Here is a 27817-nt window from a genome sequence, read left to right on the forward strand (position 1 = left end):
GTGGAGTTCCCGAGCCCCAGGACCAGAAGCCTTGGGAAGAGTAGCCTGGTCCATTTACTCCAGCAAATTCTACAGATTCTGTTTTCTGTGTGTGTCATAATGTGGACAAGATTGAAAAGTGCTGGTGTCTGGAGTTATCTCCCATTACACTATACACCAAATTTTATGCTCCTCCAACAATGAAAAGCCTGCTTTCCCACCCACATCCAAATTTGTATTTCCATCCCAGACCTCTCCCATGAACTCTGAACACACTACATATTCTACATCTCCATTCAGATATCCAGAATGCACCTTTAACTTAACATGTCCAAAACTAAACACCTGTTTTCCCTTCTAAATGTGCTCCTCCTACATTATATCTTAGTAAACTGTAACTCCATCATCTTTCTCTCTCATACTCATTATTTGATCTATTCAGCAAATCCTGCCAGCTCTAGCTTCAACAATTCTCACTACCTCTACCTTTATCCCCTGGTTGAGGTCACAATCACCTCTCACTTGGATTATTCCAAGAGTCATCTAATTAGTCCCTGCTTCCATTCTTGTCCTCTAAAGTGATTCTCAAGACAGCAGTCAGAACTGACTGTGCATCTTAAAACCCAAGTCAGATCATGTCATCCCTTGCTCAAAACTCTCCAACAGCTTCCCATCTCAAGCAGAGTAAAGGTCTATATTCCTTCAATAATTTACAAGGCCCATATTATCTGGTTCCTTCTTTCTCTTTGACTCTCTCTTCTCTCTGCCCTTTGCTCACTTAGCTCCAGGCAAATGGACATCCTACTATTCCTTAACCACACCAAGCACAGGATCCTTGGTCTGGAATGCTCCATCCTCACTTCTCTTTGCTAATTCACTCTCTCACTTTCTTCAAGTCTCTGCTCAAATGTTAACCTTATCAGTTAGGCCTTTATTGATCACTTCAAGTAAAGTGGTACCCATTCCACTAAGCCCCACCCTCCCTGCCCCATTTATGCTGCTTAAATTTGTCCATAGCACTTATCATCTGACTGACTAGATACCTGTTTATTGATTTAGTCTGCTTCCCTACCCTGATGCCAGGAGGGCAGAGGTTTTTTGTTTTACACACTGATCTATCTCTATCACCTAAAACAATGCCTGGCACATAGTAAGCACTCATGAAACACTGCTGAATGAATATATACATGCATGAATAAATCCATTACTGTTTCCTTCCTCTGGGACTTTGACCATTCAGTTACTACTGCCTACAGGCCTTTTCCCCATACTATTTCTCCCCTACTAAATCCCACTTTTCCCTGAACCTCGTCCTCCACATTTCACTTACTGACTACCAATCTAGTAAATGAACTGTGGAAAAGTAACGCCACTGCTACACATTCATGCAGAAAACAGTTTACTGCCCCTTCTCACTACTGGTTCACATTTCTCAACCACATTCCTCCAATCAGAAAACACCATTCCATTCCTAGTAACTACAGCTTACACCTGCTATTTTCTCACTGCACTGAGTACTTCTATTATGTATCTGTGTAGATTGTCCCAAGAGTCAAGATACATCTGATGTCCTTAGGAAGAACATAAATCATTCTGATATACACTAGGCAAGACAATTCAGAGAGAAAGCCCTATTTATTTTCCATGCTTTCCATTTTCTCATGACTGCCAAATGCTAGAAGACTTCTTCATCAATACTATCAAGCCTCAATTCCAATTTATACCCATCAGGTATTTCACACTATTCTTGGCCTCCAAGAACTCCAGTCCTCTACTTTATACTTTGGCCAAGTCCTGACAACCTAAGATAAAGAGCCATAGTAAATTGTGGGAATTTTCCCAAGCCTACTCTCTCCCCTCCCAATCCCGACCTCCCGCCTCCACCTCTACACCTTTCAAGAACAATCAAGATAAAACTTTTGTTCAAGGTATGAAAGGCAAACACGAAGCTTTTAGTACAATATTGTACCTTAAAATCGGTCCATCCCCCACCAAGAAATGATACAGTGTAACAACCAGTAAAGCAAGCCTCTAGTATTTCCATACCACTCATGGCAATGGCCTAGTAACATCCCTGTATGTACCCAACCTTATTTACTCAGTTCCATTTCAGATCCTGGCCCCTGACTCTTTTTGTCTCCCAGTTTACTATGTTTTTCTTTTATATTTGTGGACTGAATATATTGTGTCCTCAGCAGAATCTCTGGTGTTTTCTGAGACTTTTAGTTAAGACCTTCTATGGCTCTTTTTAACCGCCCTGGGCAAGATGCTCACCTGAATTTCTGTCCTGGAGACCTACTATGTGCTCTGTGCCTTCAGCAGGTCTAATGCAGCTCCTGTAAGGGGAGAATTCATATGACCAAACACCATTTCTTGAACCTTCCACATTACTTCCACACCACAGCAGTTTATCAACACCTTACTTAGAAAGTCTCAACAGCCAACTATTTAACCAATTAAAACCTGATTAGCTGCTTTTTCTTCTTATTTCCTTTCTCCATTGACTGCTAGCTATACTGCCTCCAGAGAACCTCATTCTTCTATAGTTGTTTTTAAATATAATAATTTCTTCTACGTCACTGTAAGAGTAAAAAATAATCTAAGAAGTGATTCAAGAAGAATGTTATGTTATTAAAAATTCAGAATACTATCACTTAAAATAATAAACAGGGCTTCCCTGGTGGCGCAGTGGTTATGAATCCGCCTGTCAATGCAGGGTACATGGGTTCGGGCCCTGGTCCGGGAAGATCCCACATGCCCCAGAGCAAATAAGCCCGTGCACCACAACTACTGAGCCTGCGTTCTAGAGCCCGCGAGCCACAACTACTGAAGCCCGTGCACCTAGAGCCTGTGCTCTGCAACGAGAAGCCACCGCAATGAGGAGCCCGCGCACCGCAAAGAACAGTAGCCCCTGCTTGCCGCAACTAGAGAAAGCCTGCGCGCAGCAACGAAGACCCAATACAGCCAAAATTAAATAAATATAAATTTATTAAAATAAAATAATAAACAGATGAGACACTAGTAATTATACTTTAAAATATTACAAACTACTTCTCTGACCCTCCACCATACGCCTTCTTCCCCTTTTTCTACTGAATCTTGTTGATAACTCTGTTACTTCCCTAACTACTATAAAAATAGAAAGCTGACATCCACTTAAACTGATGTTCCCATCTTGAATGACTCATTTCATAGAAGCCTAGGGTGCAATTAACTAACAGTGTCACATAACTACAGGTAAGCTGATATCATACTGTCACGTGAACATTACATAGAAGTCATGATGAAAAACAAGAGGAAAAATGTTTTTGTGAAAACCAAGAGTGGTGGGGAAAGGCTCCTTACTTTTATTACACCTGACGTTAAAACAAAAAAAAATGTTTTTTCTTTTAAAGAAATGGGTTCGTGTGGTCTGCTCTGTGAAACTAATCATACCAAATTTGTCAGTAAAAATGAGAATATCAAATTGACCTGATCATACCAACAGCCTATACCACTCAGGTGAAAAAACAGTGCCAGTATTCATAACAAAAAAGCACATGCATTATCACGAATTGTTTTGAGGTATTACACAGCTTAATTCCTGACTGCTTATGCTAATAAGGAATATGAGTATCTTTGATAAATTTAATAACCAAAAAATCAAGCTTTATCCTTCTAGATCTCTCCTAGCATTTCTAACTAGTATAAAAATCAACCAGTTGGTGTTTCCTTCTCTGCCCATCCCTAGTGTATAAAGAGGTGAAATCATCAAAAGGCAGACAAAATAACAGAATTTCAAGGCCAGCACATGAGTTGCTTCAGCTGAAATTCTAACCTACTCAGCTCACTTAATCCATCCAATAACCCTGTTATAGATTGAGAAGGTATTCTCATTTAATTACAGGGAAAAGTTTCAGAAAATTAAGTGACTTGCCCAAGTTGCAAGAACTACAACTTTTCTTCAAATTCTGGAATTTAAAATTCCGTGCTCTAGGGACTTCCCTGGTGGCGCAGTGGATAAGACTCTGCACTCCAATGCAGGGGGCCCGGGTTTGATCCCTGGTCAGGGAACTAGATCCCACATGCATGCCGTAACTAAGAGTTCGTGTGCCACAACTAAGGAGTCCACCTTCTGGAACCAAGACCTGGCGCAACCCAAAAATAATAATAATAAAAATAAAATAACACTCTGTGCTCTACTAAAAGTGGTTTCTGCTCTTCATGACAATCTGAGGTACCTCAAAGGTATAGTCTGAAACATGGAACTCGGTTGCGCTGTGAACAACTCACAGTGTCAGGCGACCCACTATACATTTCTTAATGAAACACATTCCATTTTCAGAAAGCTTTGAATTAAATTAAAAATTAAGAACCACTGATCCAGTCAAATGCCCTCATTTTACACATAAAGGAACTGCAGAAGAGAGAAGGAAATGGCTCACAAGTCCCTCTCAACTAGCTAGTATAATAGCTGCGTATTAGTTTCCTAGGGCTGTGACAAAGTACAGACGGGGTGGCTTAAACAAGTTTATTTTCTCACAATTCTAGAAGTCTGAGGTCAAGGTGTCTGCAGCGTTGGTTTCTTCTAAGGCATCTCTCCTTGGCTGGTAGATGGTCTTCTTCCGCCAGTGTCTTCATAGGTCTTCCCTTTGTGTATGTCTGTGTCCTAATCTTCTCTTCTTATAAGGACACCAGTCATATTGGATTAGAGCCCATCCATATGATCTTAATTACCTCGTTAAAGGTGTCATCAAATACAGTTACATTCTGAGGTACTGAGGGTTAGGACCTCAACATACAAATTTTGAGGAGACATAATTCAGCCCATTAACACTCCACTCTCCTGCGCCCCCCAATTAATGTCCTTCTTACATGCAAAATACATTCACCCCATTCCAACAGCCTGCAAAGTCTTAACCCATTCTAGCATCAAGTCCAAAAATCTTATCTAAATACCATTTAAACCAGGTATGGGTGAACTTGAGATATGATTCATCCTGAGGCAAAATTCCTCTCCAGCTGTGAACCTGTGACTCTAGACAACTCACCTGCTTTCAAAATATAATGGTGGGATAGCATTCCCATTCCAAAAGGGAAAAATCAGAAAGAAGGGATGATGGGTCCCAAGCAAGTTTACAATAAGGCAAGTTCCATTATATTTTAAGGCTGAAGAATAATCTTTAATAATAAATAATAATCTTTGGCTCCATGCTGTGTTCTCTGGGTCCACTGGGCTAGAGGCCCTGCCTTCCAGGCTGACCAAGGTGGTAGCCTCACTCCCTCAGGCTTGGGGCTCTGATCCCATGGTGGCAATGGCAACCCTGCCAACCTCTGAATTGCCTTCAGGGTCATTCTATTCTTTTCTTGGAGGACAACATATGCTTACGGGAGATCACCACAGATAGCTCTAGTGACTTGTCTTGTAGAATCTCATAAGTCTGACAGCCTTCCTTCATCATCCTGTCCTGTCTCTTTCAGTCCAAGCTGGCAGTGTTTCTGCTGCCATATCCCCATCTCTGGTCTCGCTGAGTTAGTTTAATGAATCCATAAGTCACATGCCCATACGCCCTTTAGCAAATGGTTGTCTAGCAACTGCCTTGATGTTGTCTCCAGAACATACTTTCTAATTTTTTGCAACATGCATAGGCTGAGAACTGCCAAATCTTCAAGTTTCTGGTTCCATTTTGCTTAACGATTCTTTCTTCAATTATCTCTGTCCTCTTGCATTTTACTATAAGAGCAAGGAGAAACCAGGCCATGCCTTTAACACTTTGCCTAGAAATCTCAAATATCCAAATTTATCACTTACCAGTTCTATTTTCCACAAACCTCTGAAACACAATTTAGCCAAGTTTTTTGCCACTTTATAACATGACTGCCTTTCCTCCAGTTTCCAATAACATGCTCATTTCCATCTGAGACCTTACCAGAAGCACCCTTTTCATATTTCTACCAAACTCTGTTCATGATCATATAGGTCTATCTCTAAAGTGACAGAAGCCTTATTGACCGCCCCAGAACCCTCACCAGAATCACCTTTAACGTCCATATTTCTACCTACAATCGCTGAAGGCAACCTTGGCTTTTTTCTAACATGAAGCTCAAATCTCTTCCAGCCTCTACCATACCCAGTTCTAAAGCCACTTTTTCATTTTTAGGTATTTGTTAGAGTAGCATCCCACTTCCCAGTACCAAAATCTGTGTTTGCCAAAGCTACGAAGTATCACATTCTGGGTGGCTTAAACAACAGAAATTAACTTTCTCACAATTCTGGAGGTTAGAAGTCCAAGATCAAGATGTCAGCAGGGTAGGTTTCTTCAAAAGCCTCTCTCTCTGGCTTGTAGATGGCTGTCTTCATCCAGTGTTGTCACAAGGTCTTCCCTTTTTGTGTGTGTCCTAATCACCTCTTCTTGTAAGGACACCATCATATTGGGTTAGGGTTCAATCACATGACCTCATTTTACCTTAATTACCTCTTTAAAGGTCCTATATCCTAACAATAGTCACATCATAAATACTGGGGGTTAGGATTTCAACAGATGAAATTTTGAGGGAACACAATTCAGCCCAGAATAAGCTGAGACTACCCATATTCACTTGTTGTATGAATACTGAATACTGCTTTTTCATTGTGCTGATGACCATACAATGGTAACAACCTCTGACACATGGTGCTTAAAAATGAAGGGAGGGGAAATAATCATACACTCATACAAATTAATAAAGAAAAAGTACATGAGAGCATATAAATATATATTTTGGACCTCACCAAGCCTGCTATGTCCAAAAATTTGGATTTCCTTGAAGAGCTCAAATCTGAAGGATGAGTATGGAAGGGGTGTGTGCACACAGAACTTTCCAGGAAGAAGGAACAAACAGCACATTCAAGGAACTGAGAGGTGGCCAGTAAGGCTGGAAAACAGAAAGTAGGAAGAGTAACAAAACATGAGGTTGGATAGGAAAGCAGGGGCCACATCAACCACATTATGGTTTTTGGTCTTTATTCTAACAGCAATGGGAAGCACCTGAAAGGTTTTATGCATGATCATATTTTCCTTTTACAAAGATCACTTTGGAAAGGAGGGGGCACTGAGGGTTTCTAATTTGCTGGTAATGTTCTACTTCTTGAGCAGGATTCTGGTTACATGGATATGTTCACTTCATGAATATTTGTTGAGCTATATACACTTATAATTTAAGCACTCTTTAATATGTACATTATACTTCAGTCTTGTTAGATTGTGGAGAAAAAGGGCTAGAACAGAGCAAGTACTGATGTGGGGACCCCAGTCTCAGGAAGAGATGATAATTCAAACTAGAAAGATGGCAGTCAAAAATGGAGAGATTCAAGAGGTAATTAAGTGGCAAAATTCAAAGACCCTAGTTGATGGACAATATGAAGGGGGAAAGGAGGGATCAAAGAAGACTCTCAAGTATCTGGTGTGCAAAAATAGATAGATGGTAGATCCATTTGCTATGCAAAAAAAATCCTGGAGTTCCATAGACAAGTGAGAAGATCACAGGTTCAACTTTTCAGGCTTAAAAGTAGAAAAGTCAGGTAGGCAGTTAAGTATATAAGCTGGAGAGCAGAGGACAGGTTTAAGAAGAAAACACATTTGGGGAGTAATACTATTAATAGAAGCAATGGGTATAAAATCATTCAGTCCATATTTTTTAGCTCCTACAGTATTACAGGCACTGCTTTAGGTTCTGTGGATAGAGCTAAGAACAAAATAAACAAGTTCTCATGGAACTTATATTCTACTTCAAAAGACTCTCAACAAATCAGTATTAAAAAAGATAACTTCAACTACTAATAGCTACTATGATGAAAACAAAACAGGACAATGTAACAGAGTGACAGGGGTGGGGTTGCTTTATTTTAGATTGGAATAGTCAGGGAAGGTTCTCTATGGAGGTGACATGTGAGGTGAAACCTGAATGTTGAGAACTATGCTAGGCATAGGAAGAACAGAAAAAATACAGAGCAAAAAAAACAGCTAGCACTTAAAGCAAGAATAAGCTTAGCATATCTGAAGAACAGACAAAAAGACCAGTATAGATGAAATGTAGTAAATGAAGAGGAGAGGGGTACAAGACAGGGTCAGGGAAGAAGCCAAGGGCCAGATCATGTATAGTTTAATTAAGCAGGGAGGGATGTAATTTTTTTTTAAATAAATTTATTTATTTTTTGGCTGCGTTGGGTCTTTGTTGCTGTGCGCGGGCTTTCTCTAGTTGCGGCGAGCGGGGTCTGCTCTTAGTTGCAGTGCATGGGCTTCTCATTGCAGTGGCTTCTCTTGTTGCAGAGCATGGGCTCTAGGCGCACGGGCTTCAGTAGTTGTGGCACGTAGGCTCAGCAGTTGTGGCTCGCGGGCTCTAAAGCGCAGGCTCAGTAGTTGTGGCGCACGGGCTTAGCTGCTCCGCAGCATGTGGGATCTTCCCGGACCAGGGCTCGAACCCGTGACTCCTGCATTGGCAGGCGGATTCTTAACCACTGCACCACCAGGGAAGTCCCTGGGAGGGATTTAATTTATGGTAAAAAAAATTTTTTTAATTATAGTTTTCTCTAGTTATTCTGTGGATAAAATTATAAGGTGGCAAAGATAAAAGTGGGGAGACTACTAAGTCCAAGTGAGAAATGATGAAATCTCATGGGGAAAGTTAAGAGTAAGAATAGAAGTGTTAAAGCAAAAAATAAGAAAATAAGCTCTAAATGACTCTAAGAGAAATAGAAAATCAAAAGTCTCAAGGTTGCTCTACTTACCTGTATTCTAGTATTTAATTTTTTGATCATAAACAACAATTCTAAGGACTACTAGTGAGGTTCAAAAACCTCAAACAAGTCTCTGATGGTGTTAGCTACAACAAGTTAAATGGATAAGCCTTCCTCTCTGCCTGGACACTCTCTCTCCTAGCAAGTATCAAACACAACTAATTCACACTCTATATTTCCATGTTTCCTAAATTACAAACTGCCCTATAAAGTTGCTCTATTTAGATGAATGGGTCCTTAATTTCAAGAGGTTGTTGACTATTCTCAGGAGAAGACTAGGACTAATATTCAACAAATATTTATGGACTCATTAAAGGACAAAGCTCCAAACACAAGACAAGGAAGACCATGCTTTCATGGCCCTTAAGGGTACAAGATAATCTTTCTTAATGTAATACCTGGGCTCTACTAGTCTTTACACAGCAAAGGGAAGATGGGGAGGGAGAAATATCACTTTTGAGACCACTAGTCTTCTAGCTTTAACAATTTCTTTCCTATCATTCCCCAGAATTAAAAAAAATTTTTTTTCTCACTACTTTTAAATTAATTCAAAATGTCTAGCCCAGGCCTCCTAACACATTTCCTGTAAATACTTCAATTTACTTATATTCAAAATGAAATATTTAACCACATCTTTGCCAGTGTTACATCATACACTATTCCAATAATCTCAATCCCATGACGTACTGCTTTCCAGTTTTGTGAACCAAAATCTATCTTAATCTACTTATGAAATCAATGTTATTTCTTCCCCATTCTAACAAAAATTCCACCTCTGATTTCACATTTAGAAACAATAATGAAAAAAGCCACAAACTAGGAATTTTAATTTCTCAAGGAATTAAGAAAAACCAAACAAGATCCAGCCCTTCTATTTTTTAAGTTAACTAAAACAAAATAAGGCAAATAGTCAACAGTAAGAATTCTTCATTCTGTACTTAAAGGTTTTCCTTGCAGAATCGAATTAATTCAATATTTTATTTATACAGCAAACGTAAGTAACTGGCTCCTTTACTGTTCTTTAATTTTAGAAAATTAATTTTAACAACATAAAAGAGAAAGGCTGCTAATTATTACAAAAGGAAAAAATCCTTAATTCTTCAGAAAATCAGAAAACTGATGTAATTTCCGTAACAGCTACTGCTAGCACACTTAAGTAATAAGTGGACATTAAAAGAAAAATACACTAAGACCACTTACAAATAGTGTTGATCTGTTTAGGAAATACTGCCTCAAAATTAATCATCAAAACAAACAGCTTATATAATTTAACTATCCATTCACTGAATACTACACATTTCAAGTGCTAATTAAAATCAGGAGATATTAAAAGGTAAACATTAAAGCACAACAGCATATGTAAAACTTCAATTGAAAAGATGTTGCTGAAATATGATTATCAATTATCAATGTATATTTTATAGAAAACGTTTATACGGTAAATGACATCCTAGCTTTCAATCTTGACTTCAATTAAACATTCTAAATAAATAGCCACTTACAGATTTCTTCACTCAGCTTCACTAGTAAGTCAACATACCTCTAACCCTATAAATTCAAAGGTACCACAAAGATGCACTCAACTCTCCACTGGAATTTCTTTCCTACCTTGAAAAAAAAACCACCCTAAATTAATAATAACTTAACCAAAGATAAAATGTGGTTTAAAAGATAAAATGGGATATGGTGAGGAATATGTCTGAACTATATTTGAATCCCAGTTAACACTGCTCCCTAGAGATATTATGTTCATAGGATAAACTGCTTAAACTGTGTTAGTTTTTGTTTCCTCTTTATAAAAAAGTTGAGACTGTACAGTCGTTATAAAAAAATTAGAAACTGTAATAAATCACATTTAGAATAGGGCCTGGCATTAACAGGCATTAACTAAATGGCAGCTACTTAAATAAGTATTATTAAATTAAGGCTTGTTGCTGTTAAATTCCTATTCCTCATTGTAGCAGCACTGGAGAAATGAAGAATCACTTGTAAAAGCTGAACTCAAATTAGCCATCAGCTTTCCTTCAAAAGCATTCAGTTCTTTAAGAATGGCAGATTAGAGAATCATGACATAACAGTGGATTCCGTAACAGTGAATTTCCAACTACTATTTATCAACTAGTCTATCAGCATGAGGCTTGAGTATTGTAAAAGAATTTTTTCTCAAATACATACATCCAAGTACTACGCCATGTTTATGGGATTCCTAACCAATGAGTAACACTGATAGACTAAAAATCTATATAAATCTTTCCAAGTATTTTCATATCAAAATTCTACCTATACCACAGGGTCAGGAAACTGCAAAGCTGTGACCTATAAGTTTAACATGATTAAATAAGGTTCATAAGGAAACATGAGTTCAGTGGAACACAGGAGGGAAATAAGTTATCACCATTTTTGACAGTAACTTACCATCCCATCAACTTCATTAAAAATGTTATGAAGTTAACATGAGGATAGCTGAACAGAAAATGCACATAAGAAAAAGAAAACATGTACAGGAAAAGACTGATAGAAACAAGAAAGCAACATGATTTCTAATACTATTAAGAAAGAATAAAAAAGAAAGAAGAATAAAAGAAGAGAAAGAACCCACAAACCTCCCCCAAATCAAATTTTCTTTCATTTTGATATACTAAAAAAACTGAAGAGTCCAGAATTACAACTGAAGAGACACTAACAAAGCTGTGCGATTATTGTAATTACTAGTTGTAGGGTACAACTTTAATTTTACATGTCCTATCTGAGAATACAGTTGAAACTGCAAAAAAAAAAAAAAAAAATCCAAATAAAGTGTATTTTAATGGACTGTACTGAACTTGAACACAATTTTAACTATGAATGAACAGATTATTCTTACTTTTTTCCCCTTAGTTACCAATAAAGTTGAGAGGCAAAAAGCGCAATAGGTCATCTCAAAATCTCTCAATCTTCCCATTAATTTACAAACAGTTCAATTTAAAAAACAATATGGGAATATTAACAACTAGACAACACTCCCCGATGACGTCTTCAGTCATTCACCTGCTTGTTAATGTGACTTTGTCTAGTTCTAAGATTAGGGGTCACAGTATGGCTTAACAAAATTTGTTAGGAGGAAAGGAAAGAAAAAGATTATTTCTAATTTAAATGACTAAAATAAACTTCTATTAAAGATACCAAAAAGTCAAAACTCTCCAAACACAGTCCTAGCTTCAAAAATAACTATTTACTCTTGAGGCTCTCTTGTCAGGGTTTTTTTTGCTACTCTTTCCCCTTGTTCCTGTGCATAATTTGACAGCAACAATGTATTAAGAATTTCCATAGGAGATACATTCAAAATTGAGTTTACAAACATGTATATTCTATGACAAAAATTATGCCATTCAGCGCAGTCTACATAAAGATATTGAATGTAAAGCATAACCATTCTATTACAAGTTTTCTGAGTTCAGCTGCAAAAATCATAATTATAAACTTTTCAAGGTTTGCTCTGAAATTTACAAACCATGAAAAATTGAATATTTTTTAGACTTGAGACCTTGGCAATTTGAATCAACTGAATTATTTAAATGCTGCTTAGCAAAGTAAAAAAAAAAAGGAATAAAAAAGACACACAAGACAATCACCAAATTACTCCTCTTTCAGAATCTATTTCAATGAACTTAATACTACTTCCTGCAATCCTAAGGATATTTTAAGGAGAAAATCTGGCATACATACAGGGAAACCAATTGTTTTAATAATACCTTAATTCAAAAACTAAAATAAAAATTGGTATGCCAATCTTATTTAAATTGTAAAGAAAGACAACCATCACCAAAGAATATACCCATTAATCCCTCTCCTTTCACAAAAATTACAGCAAACAATTGTAATGAGAAAAAATTATTTATAAATTGTAATCTACAAAATTTAACTCTATAAACAGCTAACTGGATCTGCTGTTCTGCTGCCACCAAGTGTTTATTCTGAATGCTCATTGTAACAAAACTAAGTAATACTTTGTTATGATTCCAGACTAAGAGGCATTACTCTATTTATATGGGTTGCAGACAAACACACACAAAAACACTCCAGCCCTAATAACTGAATTCTCAGTTATTGCATTCATGTTACGATACTATGTAAAACTTCAATAAAGGCTAGTAAACCTATCTGGTCAAGGTACTGGGTTGGCCAAAAAGTTCGTTCAGGTTTTTCTGTAAGCTAAACCTGAACGAACTTTTTGGCCAACCCAATACTAACATAATACATGAACAAATGCATTTCTTCAGACAACACCACCACTTTTCTTTATAAATACTTAGAAAACCAGGCTCAGAAAACCAGACATTTCTACAATAACAAAAACTCAATTATGGTCAAAATAAATATTTTATATCCTTTGAAATCATGAATTCTTTCAAAACTTACCAATATATAAAACTGGAAAATTTCATAACCTATATTAATTAGGCAAGATATAAGCAAACTTCAAATAGTTAAATCCACCCTATCATACCACCAACAAAATACAACCCAATCTTTTGTAAACAATTTTACTTTAAAACGGACATTAAAATATTAAAAAGCTAACATTTTTTTTCAGAAAGGTGAATACTGAAAGATTATCAATGTAAAAAGCAGTATCAAAAGTTCAACTTAATTACCACACAAATATTTTTATTAGCAGTATTATGACATATAGAAAACTATAAATTTACTTATCAAAAAGAAGTGATTTTTCACTTCTCCTATGAAAAAACAAGGCTATGAAAAAACAAGTTATGAAAGCCTATGAAAAAACAAGTTAATCTTTCTGAACCAAACTAGAAGCTATCAATATATTCTGTTTAACTAAAATGTTCACCTTAGTTGAATATGATGAGTAATGCCCATTTTATTCTTTGTGATGGAGACCAACTCAGAATGGCAGGTAGCAGCTGGGGGAACTATTCCATTAAGAATATACCTAAATTTAAAAAAAGAATATATCTGAATAGAAGAAAAAATTTTGATGAAAAATCCTGACTTGGTAAATTTCATATTTTTTCAGATTTTTAACATCAAGCAATGACTTATAATAGTGATTCTGGTATCTTTTATTGCATATTCATTCCTCTATTCTGTTATTGTTCAAAAAATACAATAAAATTAGCCACAATACTTGGGGGAACTTTTAATTTATTTTGTCTTAAAAAAAACATTAGGGACTTCCCTGGTGATCCACTGGTTAAGACTCCATGCTTCCAAGGCAGGGGGCACGGGTTCAATCCCTGATCAGGGAACTGAGATCCCACATGCCACACAGTGCGGCAAAAAAAGAAAAAAAAAAAGTCTTCCAGAATGTTAATTTCCCTGCCTCAATAAACATTTATAATTTTTAAAAATAATCAGCAATGATTAACAATCTCTGCATGATTATTTACTATTCAGAAGTACTAGGGGATAAGTTGAATCTGTAATAAAATCTGGAAATTTATTTTAGACTTACTATCATGAACATGTTTCCTCATAATCTGTATCTTCCGAAGGCAATTCTCTACATCCTCGAAATAAACTGGCTACTGTTCAAATACTACAGATTTACAGTACTATTATTTCTGAGTAAAGTTTTATAAGGACAAAGGGAAAGGGACACACAGTATATACCTACCTGTCACAAAATTAAATCCTTTACTATTTCAAAATGTCAATTTACATAATAAAATGCTGGGAAAAGCAAGCCCAAATACTAAGAAGTACTACTCTGAAACAAAAAAATATATGAAAATAGTGAATAATGGAAATGTGTGTATGTATTGATATAAATAAATATATATACATTGACACACAAACATGAGTTAGCATATTCCTACTACATCATATTTAGTTAGGATGAACAAATATATACAAACATACATATGTGTTACACAAAATAAAGCATGGTAATACCCATTTAAATGTAAACAGCACTGTTAGTACAAATAAATAGAAATCATATTCTTATCTCACTAAAGGTAATGCAATAAAGACCTTGCTGTGTACTAATATTTAGCTTTGAGTCTTACAACTTAATATCACTTAATAATTTAATATTAGTTAAAAAGTAATATAAAGATGTGAGAGAACATTTACAGCTGAAAAAACACCAAAGGTTTCAAAACAACATTGGAAGAAAGATTATGGGATTCACCACTTTGCTCTACACCTGTAACTAACACATCATTGTTAATCAACTATACTCTGACATAAAATAAAAATTAAAGAAAAAAAAAGAAAGATTATGGGATTAGGAATGGGCTGGTTTAGGAGAAAGAAAACTTAAAGGACAAACTATTATCATGTAAAACATAAAAATTTTTAAAAGTAGTTGTAATTAGCTCCATTTTTTCCTAAAAATGGATAAATCAAAGCAAAGTTAGGATGAACTGCAAGATCTCTGAAATGAATCCCATCTCAATTTAAAAATTTTAAGTGATAGAACACAATCCAACAAAAACTATCCAGTGAGATACACAGTTGTCTCTACAGAAAAACTAAAACCTGGAGAAGTAAAATATCCTATGGGACACATCTTCCTACAACTAATGCTAAGGAACTGTCTAGAATATTTTTTATATTAGAATTACACTGTGTTAATTTAAATAGAGAAAAGTGATATACTATCAAAACAGCCTGAAGAGCTTTTGCAAACTATATAGTGATTGCCCTGTTTATGCATTCCAGAATCAGGGGTTTGGGGAGATAGGAGATGGCTTAAGAAGAAGGGTGATGAAAACGTATATTACGGAGAAAACACCCCAGGTGACTGATACACTTACTGTGTGGTATTTGATAGAGAATTTTGTTTTAAAGAAGGGATATGCTAGTTATAGCTTAGAAATACTTTTTCACACAGATGAATTTGCAGAAACATAATTTTACCTGTATAATGAATAGAGGAATCAACTAAGGTGCCTATAACTAGTATTTCTTATATATTTAAGATAGTCAAGGAAAAATACTAAAGTTTTATGAAAAGTTGAATTTCGGTATGAACTATAAAACTGTCTGACATTATCTACAAAAGATAAAATTAGTTTAAAATTCAATTATAGAAAAACATTCTGGTTCCTACCCACTCTACTCAGGTATCTTCATAATAAACAAAGGTATTACAACAAAAGATTATAAAAACATTTAAAATACAATTTTATATAATTTTTATTTACACTTTAGAATTTAAACAACTTGCTGGGAACATCTTTTGTGAGGCAAAGTAGTCTTTTTTTAAATTTGAAACTACTTAAACTTCAAGACAGGCTCTCTAATTTTTTTTTCAAGGGCACGCAACAAATGCGTTAGCTGAAAATAACCAACTTAATGATTATTTGTAACACAGACTTCATTATGTGAGCCTAGAGAGCCTCCCCACCTCTGTCTCCCCTGTGAAGGAGGTCTTTGTGTGCTTTTGTGTGGCGGTTCCACTGAATTCATTACAATAGAGATGGACATTTGATATTCATAACGATCCAACATCTGAGCAATCTTCTTTCGAGAAACACCATGTTTATTCCTCCTACCAAAAAAGAAAAGGATTTTAATTCTTTTTTCTTTTAGAATGTACAGGCTTAGAGATTAAACTGTTTTAGAGTAATAGAGTACAGATTTCAAATTACATTTTGCAAATAAATACCAGAAGATACACCTCACATTAAAAAAAAAGGCTCTCTCAGGTTTAAACAATATCTTAAAAAAGCTTAAAGATACCATAAATCACAGCAAAATGTTAACTAATTACACCTTCTTCACACAGAACTAACTACTGATTCACAGAACCACTGAGTTAATCTTCCGCTCTTTTTAAACAAGAGTAAAAAATTATGAGATACTGTTTTGAAAATTATAGAAGAATTGAGTGGGCTTCCAGGACTGACAAAAATAAATATAAAATATATATCACTTTTAAAAGTTATTTTAGCACACTTGCGTTATTAAAAAAAAATTATTATTGATACCAAACTATATTATTACAGATACAATTTGTACATATCTCACAAACGTAATGTTGAGTGAAAGAAACTAGATATAATGAATATATACTGTAATTCTATTTATATAAAGTTTGAGAAAAAATTAAACCATGATGCTAAAGCAAAGGATATTTAAAAGAAAAAAAAGCTTTAAGGAAAAGCAAGTAAGTAATTACCAGGGAATTACGAAATTGTTACTGGGAAAAGGAACTCATAAAACTTCTAAAGTGGGTAATGCTCTCATGACACGGGTAATGGTTAAATGAATATCTGTTTTATAAGAAATTTGTTAAGCTACATATTTATATTTTATGTACTTTTCTGTGAGTTTAATTATGATAACAAAAAGTGGTTTAAAAATTATTCTTGACCCTCAAAGAAATTTTTACAATGTATTCTATACTTGTAGTTTTCCGTAACTTGACTTGGACATGGCAAAACACACAGAACATATTTTATATTTAATGTTATAGTTCTAGATTTACTAAAACTAACTCATTTTTCCAGAAAAAAGACATAAAAGAAATGTTTAGATTTCAAAACTACTGATGTTTAGGTTAAACATGAGAAGAGAAAGCAAGAGAGAGAAAAAATAGAAGATTGAAAAATAAAAAAGAGAGAGAAAAAGAGAGATCTGAGGTCAAGGTTGAAATTGGCCAAGCTATAGAAACCCACAAGAAGTCAAAATTGATGATTCAACCAATTCTTTACCAAAAAAATCTGTCAAACTATACTAGATATCAGTTAAACTTACTTTATTTTGTAAAGTTAATTTATATTAAGAATTGTAATACATTTCAAGAGTCTCAAATGTAAATAAAGCCTAACTGTATAACAATTTCAATAATTCATTTATTCAGCATAACCCAAATATGTTTAGTTTTTAAACTCTCTTCTACCTGAGGTGCAATATACACAGAGGCAGGCAAACAATACCAGATATTAATAATATTTATCAGTTTAACTCTTCATATATTTGATTTGGCATGCAAGTCAGAAAGGGAAAGAAAGGTAACCAAAGGAATAAAAATTCAAAGGTACAAAAGGAATGAAAGGCAAGGGGGAAGAATTAAATTAGTTGAACACCATACACAGAATAACAGTTTTAAGCTAGAAGAGGGCAAACTGAGGTGGGAAGAAAAAATGGTTTTACAAAGAGAGGTGATGGTCATACAACTCTGTGAATACACTGAAAACCACTGAATTGTACACTTTTAATGGGTAAATTGTAAGGTATGTGAATTACATCTTAAAGTTGTTTCCAAAAGGGGGTTGTGTCCGAGTGAAAATGAAGAAAGAAAAACGAGTCATAGTCAGGAAAACTAGGGGAAAGGGATGAAGGTAAAGACAAATGGAAGAGCAGGGTTGAATGTAATACAAGTCCACCATCTCTCACCACAAATCCTGAAATCTAAAATGCTCTGAAAATTCAGTTTTCTGTTGACTCATGTAGCAGCAAAGTCTAACCACACCTGTACTCATTTGGCAGCATGATCTACTCAGAATTAACATTAAACAATGTAGAATCTTTCCTTTCTACTTAGACTGACCATTCGTGATCTGCTGCAGAAATATTAAGATGTCTGATTATATACCATACTGCCCCAAACTCTGCTAGGAGTGTTACAATTAGGTATATGCACTATATACTTCCTTTCTAAAATTTAAAAAAAAAAAAAAATCTGAATTCCAAAACACATTGATTCCCAGAATCTTGGGTATGGGATAATGGATCAGTAGCAGTAAAGATGGGAAAAGGGGAGAGATAAAAGCACCAGGTGAAAGGGTGATGGGATCTAAAATGGGAAGGAGATGAAGTTGGAAAGGCAATGCAGAGAAGTGGCCTAGCTAAAAAGCAGAGGGAAAAGTCCTAACTTTTCTCTCAGTTTTCCGGATCTCCATTAGCATTCAACAAATTGGGAAACAATGCGGAAATTCACGTAAGAAAAATAACAAACACACTTAACAAGAAATATTTAATGAAATTTAACAGTGCAAAGATCCTCAAACACCTTGCATTTAAGTCAATGTTCCTCTTAACAGAAAGTGAGTAGTAGTAGTCCCTATTCACAGGTACCAAAGATATAACAAGCAAAATCTAGTAAAGAAATTGACCATGTAAAGGAGAAAAAAAAGAAAAAAAAGATAAGGGATTACAAATTTTTTGAGTGCCTTACTTTTCTAATTCTTCAGGATCAAATTTCCACCAAGTTTCAGGTTCATGAAACTCTACTCTGTATCCTTTTCCTATGGCCTACACAAAAGAAAAGAAAACAAAAACCCAGGGAATACGTCTTAAAGTAAAAAGATGGCAGACAGATATAAATTTCACTTAGACAATACTTCTAAATTTGCTCAACCAAGAAAAGTTTTACTTTTAAAATAATACAGTTTATAAATATTTTAAGACCACTTAATGGACAAATTCCAATTACTATCCTCAAGTCCAGGCAAAACTCACAAGATAAACATATTGCTTAATAAGCACCATTCCCAATTTTTAAAAAAACTAAGCAAATGAACACACCTCTTCAGAGAACAAGGACAACTGTTTTAGTAATAAAGATCAATGTAACCAAAATTTCAGAATATGAAAAAATTGATAATATAAAAACTCTCTCATATCTCATATTTACCATTTCCACATATGGTTTCATTTCCCAAGCTTGTGTATTAGTGTTGTCTATTATAACTGGAGATCTCCCCTGATTGATAGCTTGTTTTGCTGAAATAAAAAATAAATTTAAAAAACAAAAGCAAAAAACAGAACTATTAGATAAAAATACACAAAATAAAATTTAAACATTAAGATATTTCCTACATCCCTGTACTTAAAACCAAAACCGTGTAATCTTTTGAGTTAGAGCCATGAAAATAAAAGCACTCTGCTATATTAAATGGAATTAAGAGACATAAACACATGCAATGTATATTCTCCAGACCAGACGCTGGTTTTGACAAACTAGCTGTAAAGGACATTTTAGGGTAAATATTTTGTTGAACTTAACAGCTAATAAAGACTTCAGTCTAGAGCTTTCATTTACAGAAAATGTAGGAACAAGTTACATTTGAATATGGTCTGAGTATGAAAAGAGGAAAACATTTATTGACATGGGAAGATGGAGACTGTTAAAAGAAAATGGCAATTTATAAGATAACATGTAAGTCTGATCTTGGTCAAAATATAAAGATGTGGGAAGAGTTACTAAGACACCAAAAGTTGTCTTCTGTAGGTGTTGGGAATATATGCATTTTATGCTTATCTTTATTTTCCAATGTTCTATAATTACAAATAATGCTTTTGAAGTAAGACAGACTTAAGTTTAAAAAAAAAAAAGTGCTATGGATTTGTCATTACTTATATACCAAGTACCTAAATACCACAGTTCAACTGACTGGATATTTCTTAGGACTATGATTCTGAAATTAGGAGTTGAGCTACAATGGAACTGTTCCAAACCATATCTCCCTCTCCCTATGCCATCTCTTCCCACATAAGGTGAGAATTAGTGCCACAGTGAGCCACTCATAATGACAGGAATGTGTGTACCTCTTAAGTGTAAACAGGCAAGATAATTAACCCACTATAAAATTTAAAAGGCTGAGGCAAAATGCAATGATATGTAAGTTTTGCTGGGATTTAGAATTCAAACCACTAAGTTCTACACAATGAAAACACTTACATAGATGTCGAAGGGCAAACAAAATTCTAAACGTTAGTTAAGAAGTAATGACTATGGTGGAATATCTATTTCGGAGAAGATGTCTCTAAATACTACATTTAGAATCTAAGTCATAAATAGGATACCAAGATGCTATCAACTCCCACTGCTCCATCCCCAAACAATGATCAAAACTTTCATTTTTAAAAAAAGTATTAATTTTCCTAATCTCTGACAGGCTTACACCTCCAAGGAGTTATGTTCTACAAGAGGAGCTTATCTACAAGAGGAGCTTATTCACCAAATAAATCTCTGATTTGCAGGAATGGGGAGATTATTCTCTTTCCATGAATAATCAACACCCAATACCACATTCCAGTGCACTCCAGGAGAATAGAGCGCCTAAGTAAACAATGTTTGACTACTCAAATAAAGAGAGTCATTTTCTTAAACAAATTAAACACCATACTCTAAGAAAGAGAAAAATGACACCTTGGAGATATTTTTAACTTATAAGCAGTTAAAGATCAATTTAGATCCTTCTAATAAACATGAGGCAGATACATATTCCCTGAATAATGCCTGGCACTTAAAAGTATTCAATAAATATTTGTAGAAAAGAGAAATTTTGCCCTAAATTAAATGTAATGCTCATAATTTTCAAAATGTCTAATGACTGCTAGTTATTATTGCTTTGAAAAAGGTTAAAAATTACCTTGAAAAAGCCCCTATTTATACTAATAAAACCAGTAGTTTATAAACCAGTAGTTTATCTACACACCAATATGTTCAGCAAGTAGAATTCACATGGCACGAACATTTTAATGAAATATTCTAAACTAGTATTGCAAAAAGAAAAAAATGTTTCACAGAAACAAACTTCCCAGTTCACCAAAGGTATACTGGCTCATTCCACTTAATCACCTACTTCTACTCCCCTTAACTCTGGGCCAATAACTCCAAGCACTTTTTGGAACTGTAACATCATCATTATTGGATTTGGGCAGTAATGCTGCAGCATTTTAAAAATTCAAAAAGAAGTAATATTTTAAAATATTATGCTACTCTCTTTAAATTTATGCTACTCTCTATTTGGAGAAATCCTAGAACCAATAGTAGGAAATAATCTTATAATCAAACTTATCTGACATTTAAACTTTTTACTCAAAAGCATCCTCAATGAAATTCCTTACTCTGAAAATTGACAATTAAGAAAGAAAAGCATTTATTCTGTTTTTCCTGTATATACTGTACTTCAGGGTAACCTTAGTTGCTAGTTCTAGGCAAGAGGAAGTTCTTCATTACAGAAGAATTCTAGCTACTAAACACAGAAAGAATGAAAGTCCTAGAAAATCACCATTTTGCAAACTTTAATGAAATAACTGATTAAGGAAACAATTCATTGTTGAATAAATCAGGGCTTAGGCTGTCCCTTTGAAGCTACTGATCTTACCATCACTAAAAATGGGACAACCATTTACTTAAAAAAAAAAAAAAATAGGTTGAACCTAATAAATCCTACAAGTTAAATGATTACCACAAGGAAGCAAACCGACAACCATAGGCTATGGGACACTCTACAGAACCACCAACCAAGTTTCTGCAATAAGTTAATGGTAGGAGAGCAAAAAGAGGGAAAACTGCTATAGATTAACTTAATTAAAAGAATCATAAAGCCAAATGTACTACAAAGACCTTGTTTAGATCCTGATTAAAACAACTGTAAAGAAATATTTAAGACAATAGGGGAAATCTGATTACAGACTATATTACATGATGTCAAGGAATTGGGTTTTGTTTTGTTTTTTAGGTGTGATAATGGCACTGCAATTAAGTAAGAAGATTTACTTGAAATGTGTGAAGTATGATGTCTAGAATTTGCTTTAAAAAAATACTTCAGCAAATTAAAAAAGGAGGGCGGAGTGAAAGCAAAAGGGTTGAAGCAAATATAGCAATATCTTGATAAGTGATAATAATTCTGAGTGATGGGTGTGTGGGCTTCAATATAATCTCTCTATTCTAGGTTTAAATAATGTTTCATCATCAATGCATTTTTAATTTCTTTTAAAAAAGAAATTATAGATTATAGCATAAGCATGTACTTACATAGTTCTAGATCAATAGTTTTCAATCCTGACTGCAACATTAGAATATATAGATAACTTTCAAAAAAATACCGATGTTTAGATCCACTCCAAATCAACTAAACCAGAATCTCTGAGGCTAAGACTCAGGCATAACTTTTTTTAAAAGGTCCCCAAGTGATTCAAATGTGCAGCCAAGGTTAAGAAAGAACTACTATTCCAAAATGAAAATAAAGTGACCCATATACCTCTAAAAAATGTATTAAGTAAATTTTTTGTAGAGTGACATCAATGAAAAAAACTTTTAATATTCACGGGCATTAATATTAAGCCTTAGAAAACATTAGCATTACTCAAGGAAATAACTTTTGGGAATACGTAACAAAAGTATCAAGAGTTTTCTGAATTTTTTCATTAGGTATAAAATAAAGTCTATCAAAATATCCTATACCTCTATTGTAACAGTTTATATACACTATTTACAGTTAAAAAAATATTCTAACCACATTCTCTGATTTTCACAATCTCAATCAAGTAGGGCAAGTATAATTATCACTGCTTCTAATAGATGAAAAACTGGGTCTCAAAGCTCTTTCAATGGCTTGTCAAAGTCATCCAGCTGGTAAAAGTAAAAAGTTGAGAATAAAAATTCAGGTATTCTGACTCCTAGTCAAATATTCTATCCCGGGAGACTTGGCCCAAAACAAACCTCTGTTCTGGTTCCAGTCATGGGCATCACCAAGTTGATTAACATTATACCTGTACCCATCTTGATGGTGGAAATAGTCATCAGTGCTGAACACAATGCCATCACGACTCTGACCAAGCAGAATTCTGTTAATAAAAGAAATCATAAAGGTGCCATTTACAATATAAAATCTATAACCGTCAGAAATAAGCCACAAAGGAAAGGTTATTAAATGAATTTCTGGTACATACTTATAAGTATACTGCAGATAGACTAGCATAGGAGCTGAACCTTAAAAAAGCTTTCAGATTTCAAACATCACTTCACACTTAAATCTACATAGTAATAGCCAGTAATAAAAACTTTTTAAAGTGGCTTTTGTATTGCAACTTTTAAAAACACTCTTCAATCCCAAAATGATGTCAACTATTATCCATGATTTAACTTTAGTGAATTTGTATTTGGTGTCTAAAATTGTCTAAATTTAGTGCAACAGGTAACCTAAAAGACAAGTAAGCCTAAGCAAGCAATTTACCTGAGGAAAACTATATTTGACTGAAGACAGCTTTGATAAACTCATTCCTATGAAGCACAAACATCTATGACCTGAAAGTGGAACTTGAGGTTTAATGCTGTGAAACAACCTATGATCCTCCAGAGTAAAATCAAATTTAAAAATTTTAAGAGATTAAATTAATAAGTGAAATTAATTACTAAACGCTAAAGAATACACTCTCAGAACAAGTCAGTGGTAATCACGCTTTGTTCTCACAATATGATACCATCTTTAATTTCTAAGCACAGAGAGACTGACAAGTGTTCCCATAACCAGTGACTCATGAAAGAGACTGGAGGTGTGCTGAGAAAAGGGAAAAGACAGTAAGAATAATTTAGATCCAACAATAACAAAAATATTTTGTTATTTATCTCCCCTCCCTCAACCATTAGGCAATTGCATATCATTCTATTGGGGTTGGCCAAAAAGTTCGTTGGGGTTTTTCCATAAGATGTTATAAGATGTTATGGAAAAAATCCAAACGAACTTTTTGGCCAGCCCAATATAATTTCTTTTTGAGAGGGGGAAGGGAGTAGAAGGTGGTAGAAGGGATGATACTGTCCTGGGATGATCCAAGAATACTTCCTAATAAAAGGTAATAGGAAGGATTTCAACTATTAAGATAACAAACATCTCTCCTTTCCTCAGGTTATAATAAAATTGTATATATTTTATAATAACAATAAAAACACATATATAAAAGTTTAAAAATTTAATATATATTTTCACTCATAGAATTATAGTTCAAATTACTTCAAACAAACCAAATTAAAGTAAATGGTTTAAATTATTTGTTTGCTTGTTTGGGAGGCTGGAGTTGGATTTCTTTTTTAAGCAGCCACAATTTTCCCAAAATATACCATCTAACACATTTGGCATCTTATTTGCTTATAAGAGATAACCCAGAATATAAAAATGCCATAATATTAGTATTCCAAACCAAAGCTCAATCACCTGAAAATATCTTGATTATCATCAACCATATGATACCTAGTTACACTCAACAATACCAGAAACCTGATACCATCTTTCCTGAATACCTTATGTTTCTTTTCTTTTTTCTCCTGTTCTATTACCTTTTTAGGTGATCTGTCAGATGTTAATAATAACATACTACAAGAGCACAGGAGCTTTTGTATCCAAGAAATGTTTAACCTTAACCTCTTCCAAATAAAAAAAAAAGTGGGGAGGGAAGGGACAGTAAATCAATTTACATCATTAAACCAAGTCAACATCAAACATGAGTAAATCTCAATGAAGAATATCTTAAATATATAAATCATAATTAAAGCAAGTAATTTTAGCTTGGAGAATTTTTTTCCTCCCAGACTGCTCACACATCTTTTCAAAATTCCCTGAATTATCTCCAAAATACCTGTATCAATCTAGATATATCTGATGTCATACCACCCATTTGAACCAAAAATAAATTATTTAAGAATATTAGTATTTTCAAAATTCTTATAGTCAGATTCTATCAGAACCCTCACAAGTTAAGACAGGTACTAAAATGGATTCTCAGAACATCAAAATTTACAACTTTGAAAAATCAAGTATCTAATAAAAAATTCAGATGTGGTCCCACTGGCCACTTGATTTGTATTTTTTCAAAATCGCTGTCTTTTTTGAGGACCTAGTATGTGCCAAGCATCTTATATATATACATCTATGACTGCATCGAATTCTCACAACAACCTTGCCAATATGGTATTAAACAAATCCAGAAAAGAAAATAATTTCAGAAATCAGGCCACCAGAATTACATAAATAGTGGTGGGAGAGCCAAAACCAATGGCTTACAAGATCCCTGCCTCCTGGAATTCACGCCCTTATATAATCCCCTCTCCTTGCGTGTGGGTTTGAGTCAGCAACTAGCTTCCAACTAACAGGATACGGAATTTCATTTCCAAGATTAGATTATAGGGGGGCAGGAAGTGGCTCACTTTCCCTCTTCACACTGTGAATGGGGAGAGGTCCAAGTAGCAAAGAACTGAAGGGACTCTCCAGCCTACAGACAGCAAGGAACTGAGGCCCTCAATCCAACAGCTCACAAGGAACTGAGTCTTGTCAACAAGACTTGCGAGAGGGCTTCCCTGGCGGCGCAGTGATTGAGAATCTGCCTGCCAATGCAGGGGACACGGGTTCGAGCCCTGGTCTGAGAGGGTCCCACATGCTGCGGAGCAACTAGGCCCGTGAGCCACAATTACTGAGCCTGCGCGTCTGGAGCCTGTGCTCCGCAACAAGAGAGGCTGCGAGACCGCGACAGTGAGAGGCCCGCGAACGGCGATGAAGAGTGGCCCCCGTGTGCCACAACTAGAGAAAGCCCTCGCACAGAAATGAAGACCCAACACAGCCAAAAATAAATTAATTAATTAATAAACTCCTACCCCCAACATCTAAAAAAAAAAAAAAAAAAACTTGTGAGAGATATTCCATGCAGATCCTCCCCAAGACAAGCTTTCAGTCCAAAACACAGCCCTAGCCAACATCTTGATCATAGCATTGTTAGAGACTTGAACCAGAGGCACCCAGATTCCTGTCCTTCAGAAACTGTGAGACAATAAATGTCTGTTGCTTTAACAACTCAGTTTTAGGGTAATTTGTTACACAGCCATAGAAAACTAATGCACTCTGTGCTTATAACTTTCACTTAAGTAAGAACAAGTGAATTGTATTCTTTAAACCTCATTTTGAGAACCCTATTCCCCCAAATGGTCTACTACAGTTAATTTTCATATTTTATTTTTTTTAATTTCTAAGAACCATATAAATTTTTGTAATATATCATGTACATTTAAAAATAGAAGTGATTGGCTTCCCTGGTGGTGCAGTGGTTAAGAATCTGCCTGCCAATGCAGGAGACACGGGTTCAAGCCCTGATCCGGGAATATCCCACATGCCACGGAGCAGCTAAGCCTGTGCACCACAACTACTGAGCCTGTGCTCTAGAGCCCGCAAGCCAGAACTACTGAGCCTGCGTGCCACAACTACTGAAGCCCGCGTGCCTAGAGCCCATGCTCTGCAACCAGAGAAGCCACGACAATGAGAAGCCCGCACACCGCAACGAAGAGTAGCCCCCACTCGCCGCCAACTAGAGAAAAGCCCACGTGCAACAAAGCCCCAAAGCAGCCAAAAATAAATAAATTAAAAAAAAAAAAAGAAGTGATTTTCCCAAATAATTCTGAGTAAAACTGACACTTCATGAACCCTTTACCTCCTGACGTACTGAGTGGACTTGCATACCACCCTGGTCCAGCTATCAATAAATAAAAAAATAATGCTGTCTTGTGTAGCTTATGCTACATGCAAAGAGTGGTAAAGGCAAATCCTACATGAGTTCAGAAGGAGGATAACTGAGGGGTGAGATGAGAAACCAAAACATCAAAAGTGGAGGCATTTAAGAGAACCTCTGAATAAGTAGAATCCTGAGAACAATGAACGGACAAGTATTACGTCTCCTGCAATGGACGGCAGGGTACTAGTCCAAGCGCAGAAGGATATGAAGATAGGTAAGGACTAAATTAAGGAAGAAAGGGACTTAAATACTATCCCAAAAGAATCTGAAATTTATCTAACCCCCTATAACTCATTACCACATAGCAATACTAAACAATGTTATCTTTTAACGCCCCAAATCAGTTCAACTCTGATTCTCCCAATCTTTATTCCTTTTTTCAAAGCTCATTTGGAAAGCTAAATCCTACATGAAACCATTCCTCACTAGAGAATATGTGGCTTTATAACCAATCCCAAACAACCATTTCTACTTCATTCAAAAAAAGTACTGACCTAAAGAGAGACTCCTGCTTCTTTATTCTTTAACCAAGCTACTCAAAGTCAGGAGTCAGGTATACGGCTACACATGTGATAGATATTAAACTGAAGGATTAGATAAGAAACACACTACCATTTACATCCCCAGTTTGATCTCTTAGCAGTTTTTGTAACTTCTCCCAAGTCCTTTAACCTGAACTCATTCTTTTTATTAGCCTGTATTCCTTCTAAAAAATGAAAAGACTATAATTCATCTCACAACACTGTTACATATGGAAGTACTCTCTAAGTTGTAAATGATAACATAAATGGTAGTTGCGACTATAACTTCCATTCTTATTAAACCTAATTCCTCAAATAA

General features: G+C 35.1%; 1 protein-coding gene across 7 annotated transcripts in view; it reads right to left on the minus strand.

Moving 5' to 3' along the window:
- N4BP2L2 (NEDD4 binding protein 2 like 2) overlaps positions 1 to 27817 on the minus strand; it is a 62277-nt gene that overhangs the window by 30044 nt on the left and 4416 nt on the right. For 2 of the 7 annotated variants that reach the window (XM_030882540.3, XM_060287801.1), the window contains exons 3-7: positions 23148 to 23272; positions 19329 to 19417; positions 18870 to 18946; positions 16095 to 16238; positions 13569 to 13670 (exon numbers count right to left, since the gene is read on the minus strand). In XM_030882540.3, coding sequence (XP_030738400.1) covers positions 13569 to 13670; positions 16095 to 16238; positions 18870 to 18946; positions 19329 to 19417; positions 23148 to 23272 — 537 coding nt within the window. Of the gene's footprint in view, positions 1 to 2253; positions 2316 to 6730; positions 6874 to 13568; positions 13671 to 16094; positions 16239 to 18869; positions 18947 to 19328; positions 19418 to 23147; positions 23273 to 27817 lie in introns of all 7 variants that reach the window. The other 5 variants (XR_009559714.2, XM_060287799.2, XM_060287802.1 and 2 more) reach the window with 5 other exon arrangements.

This window comes from Globicephala melas, chromosome 18, assembly GCF_963455315.2.
Source record: "Globicephala melas chromosome 18, mGloMel1.2, whole genome shotgun sequence".
NCBI lineage: Eukaryota > Metazoa > Chordata > Mammalia > Artiodactyla > Delphinidae > Globicephala > Globicephala melas.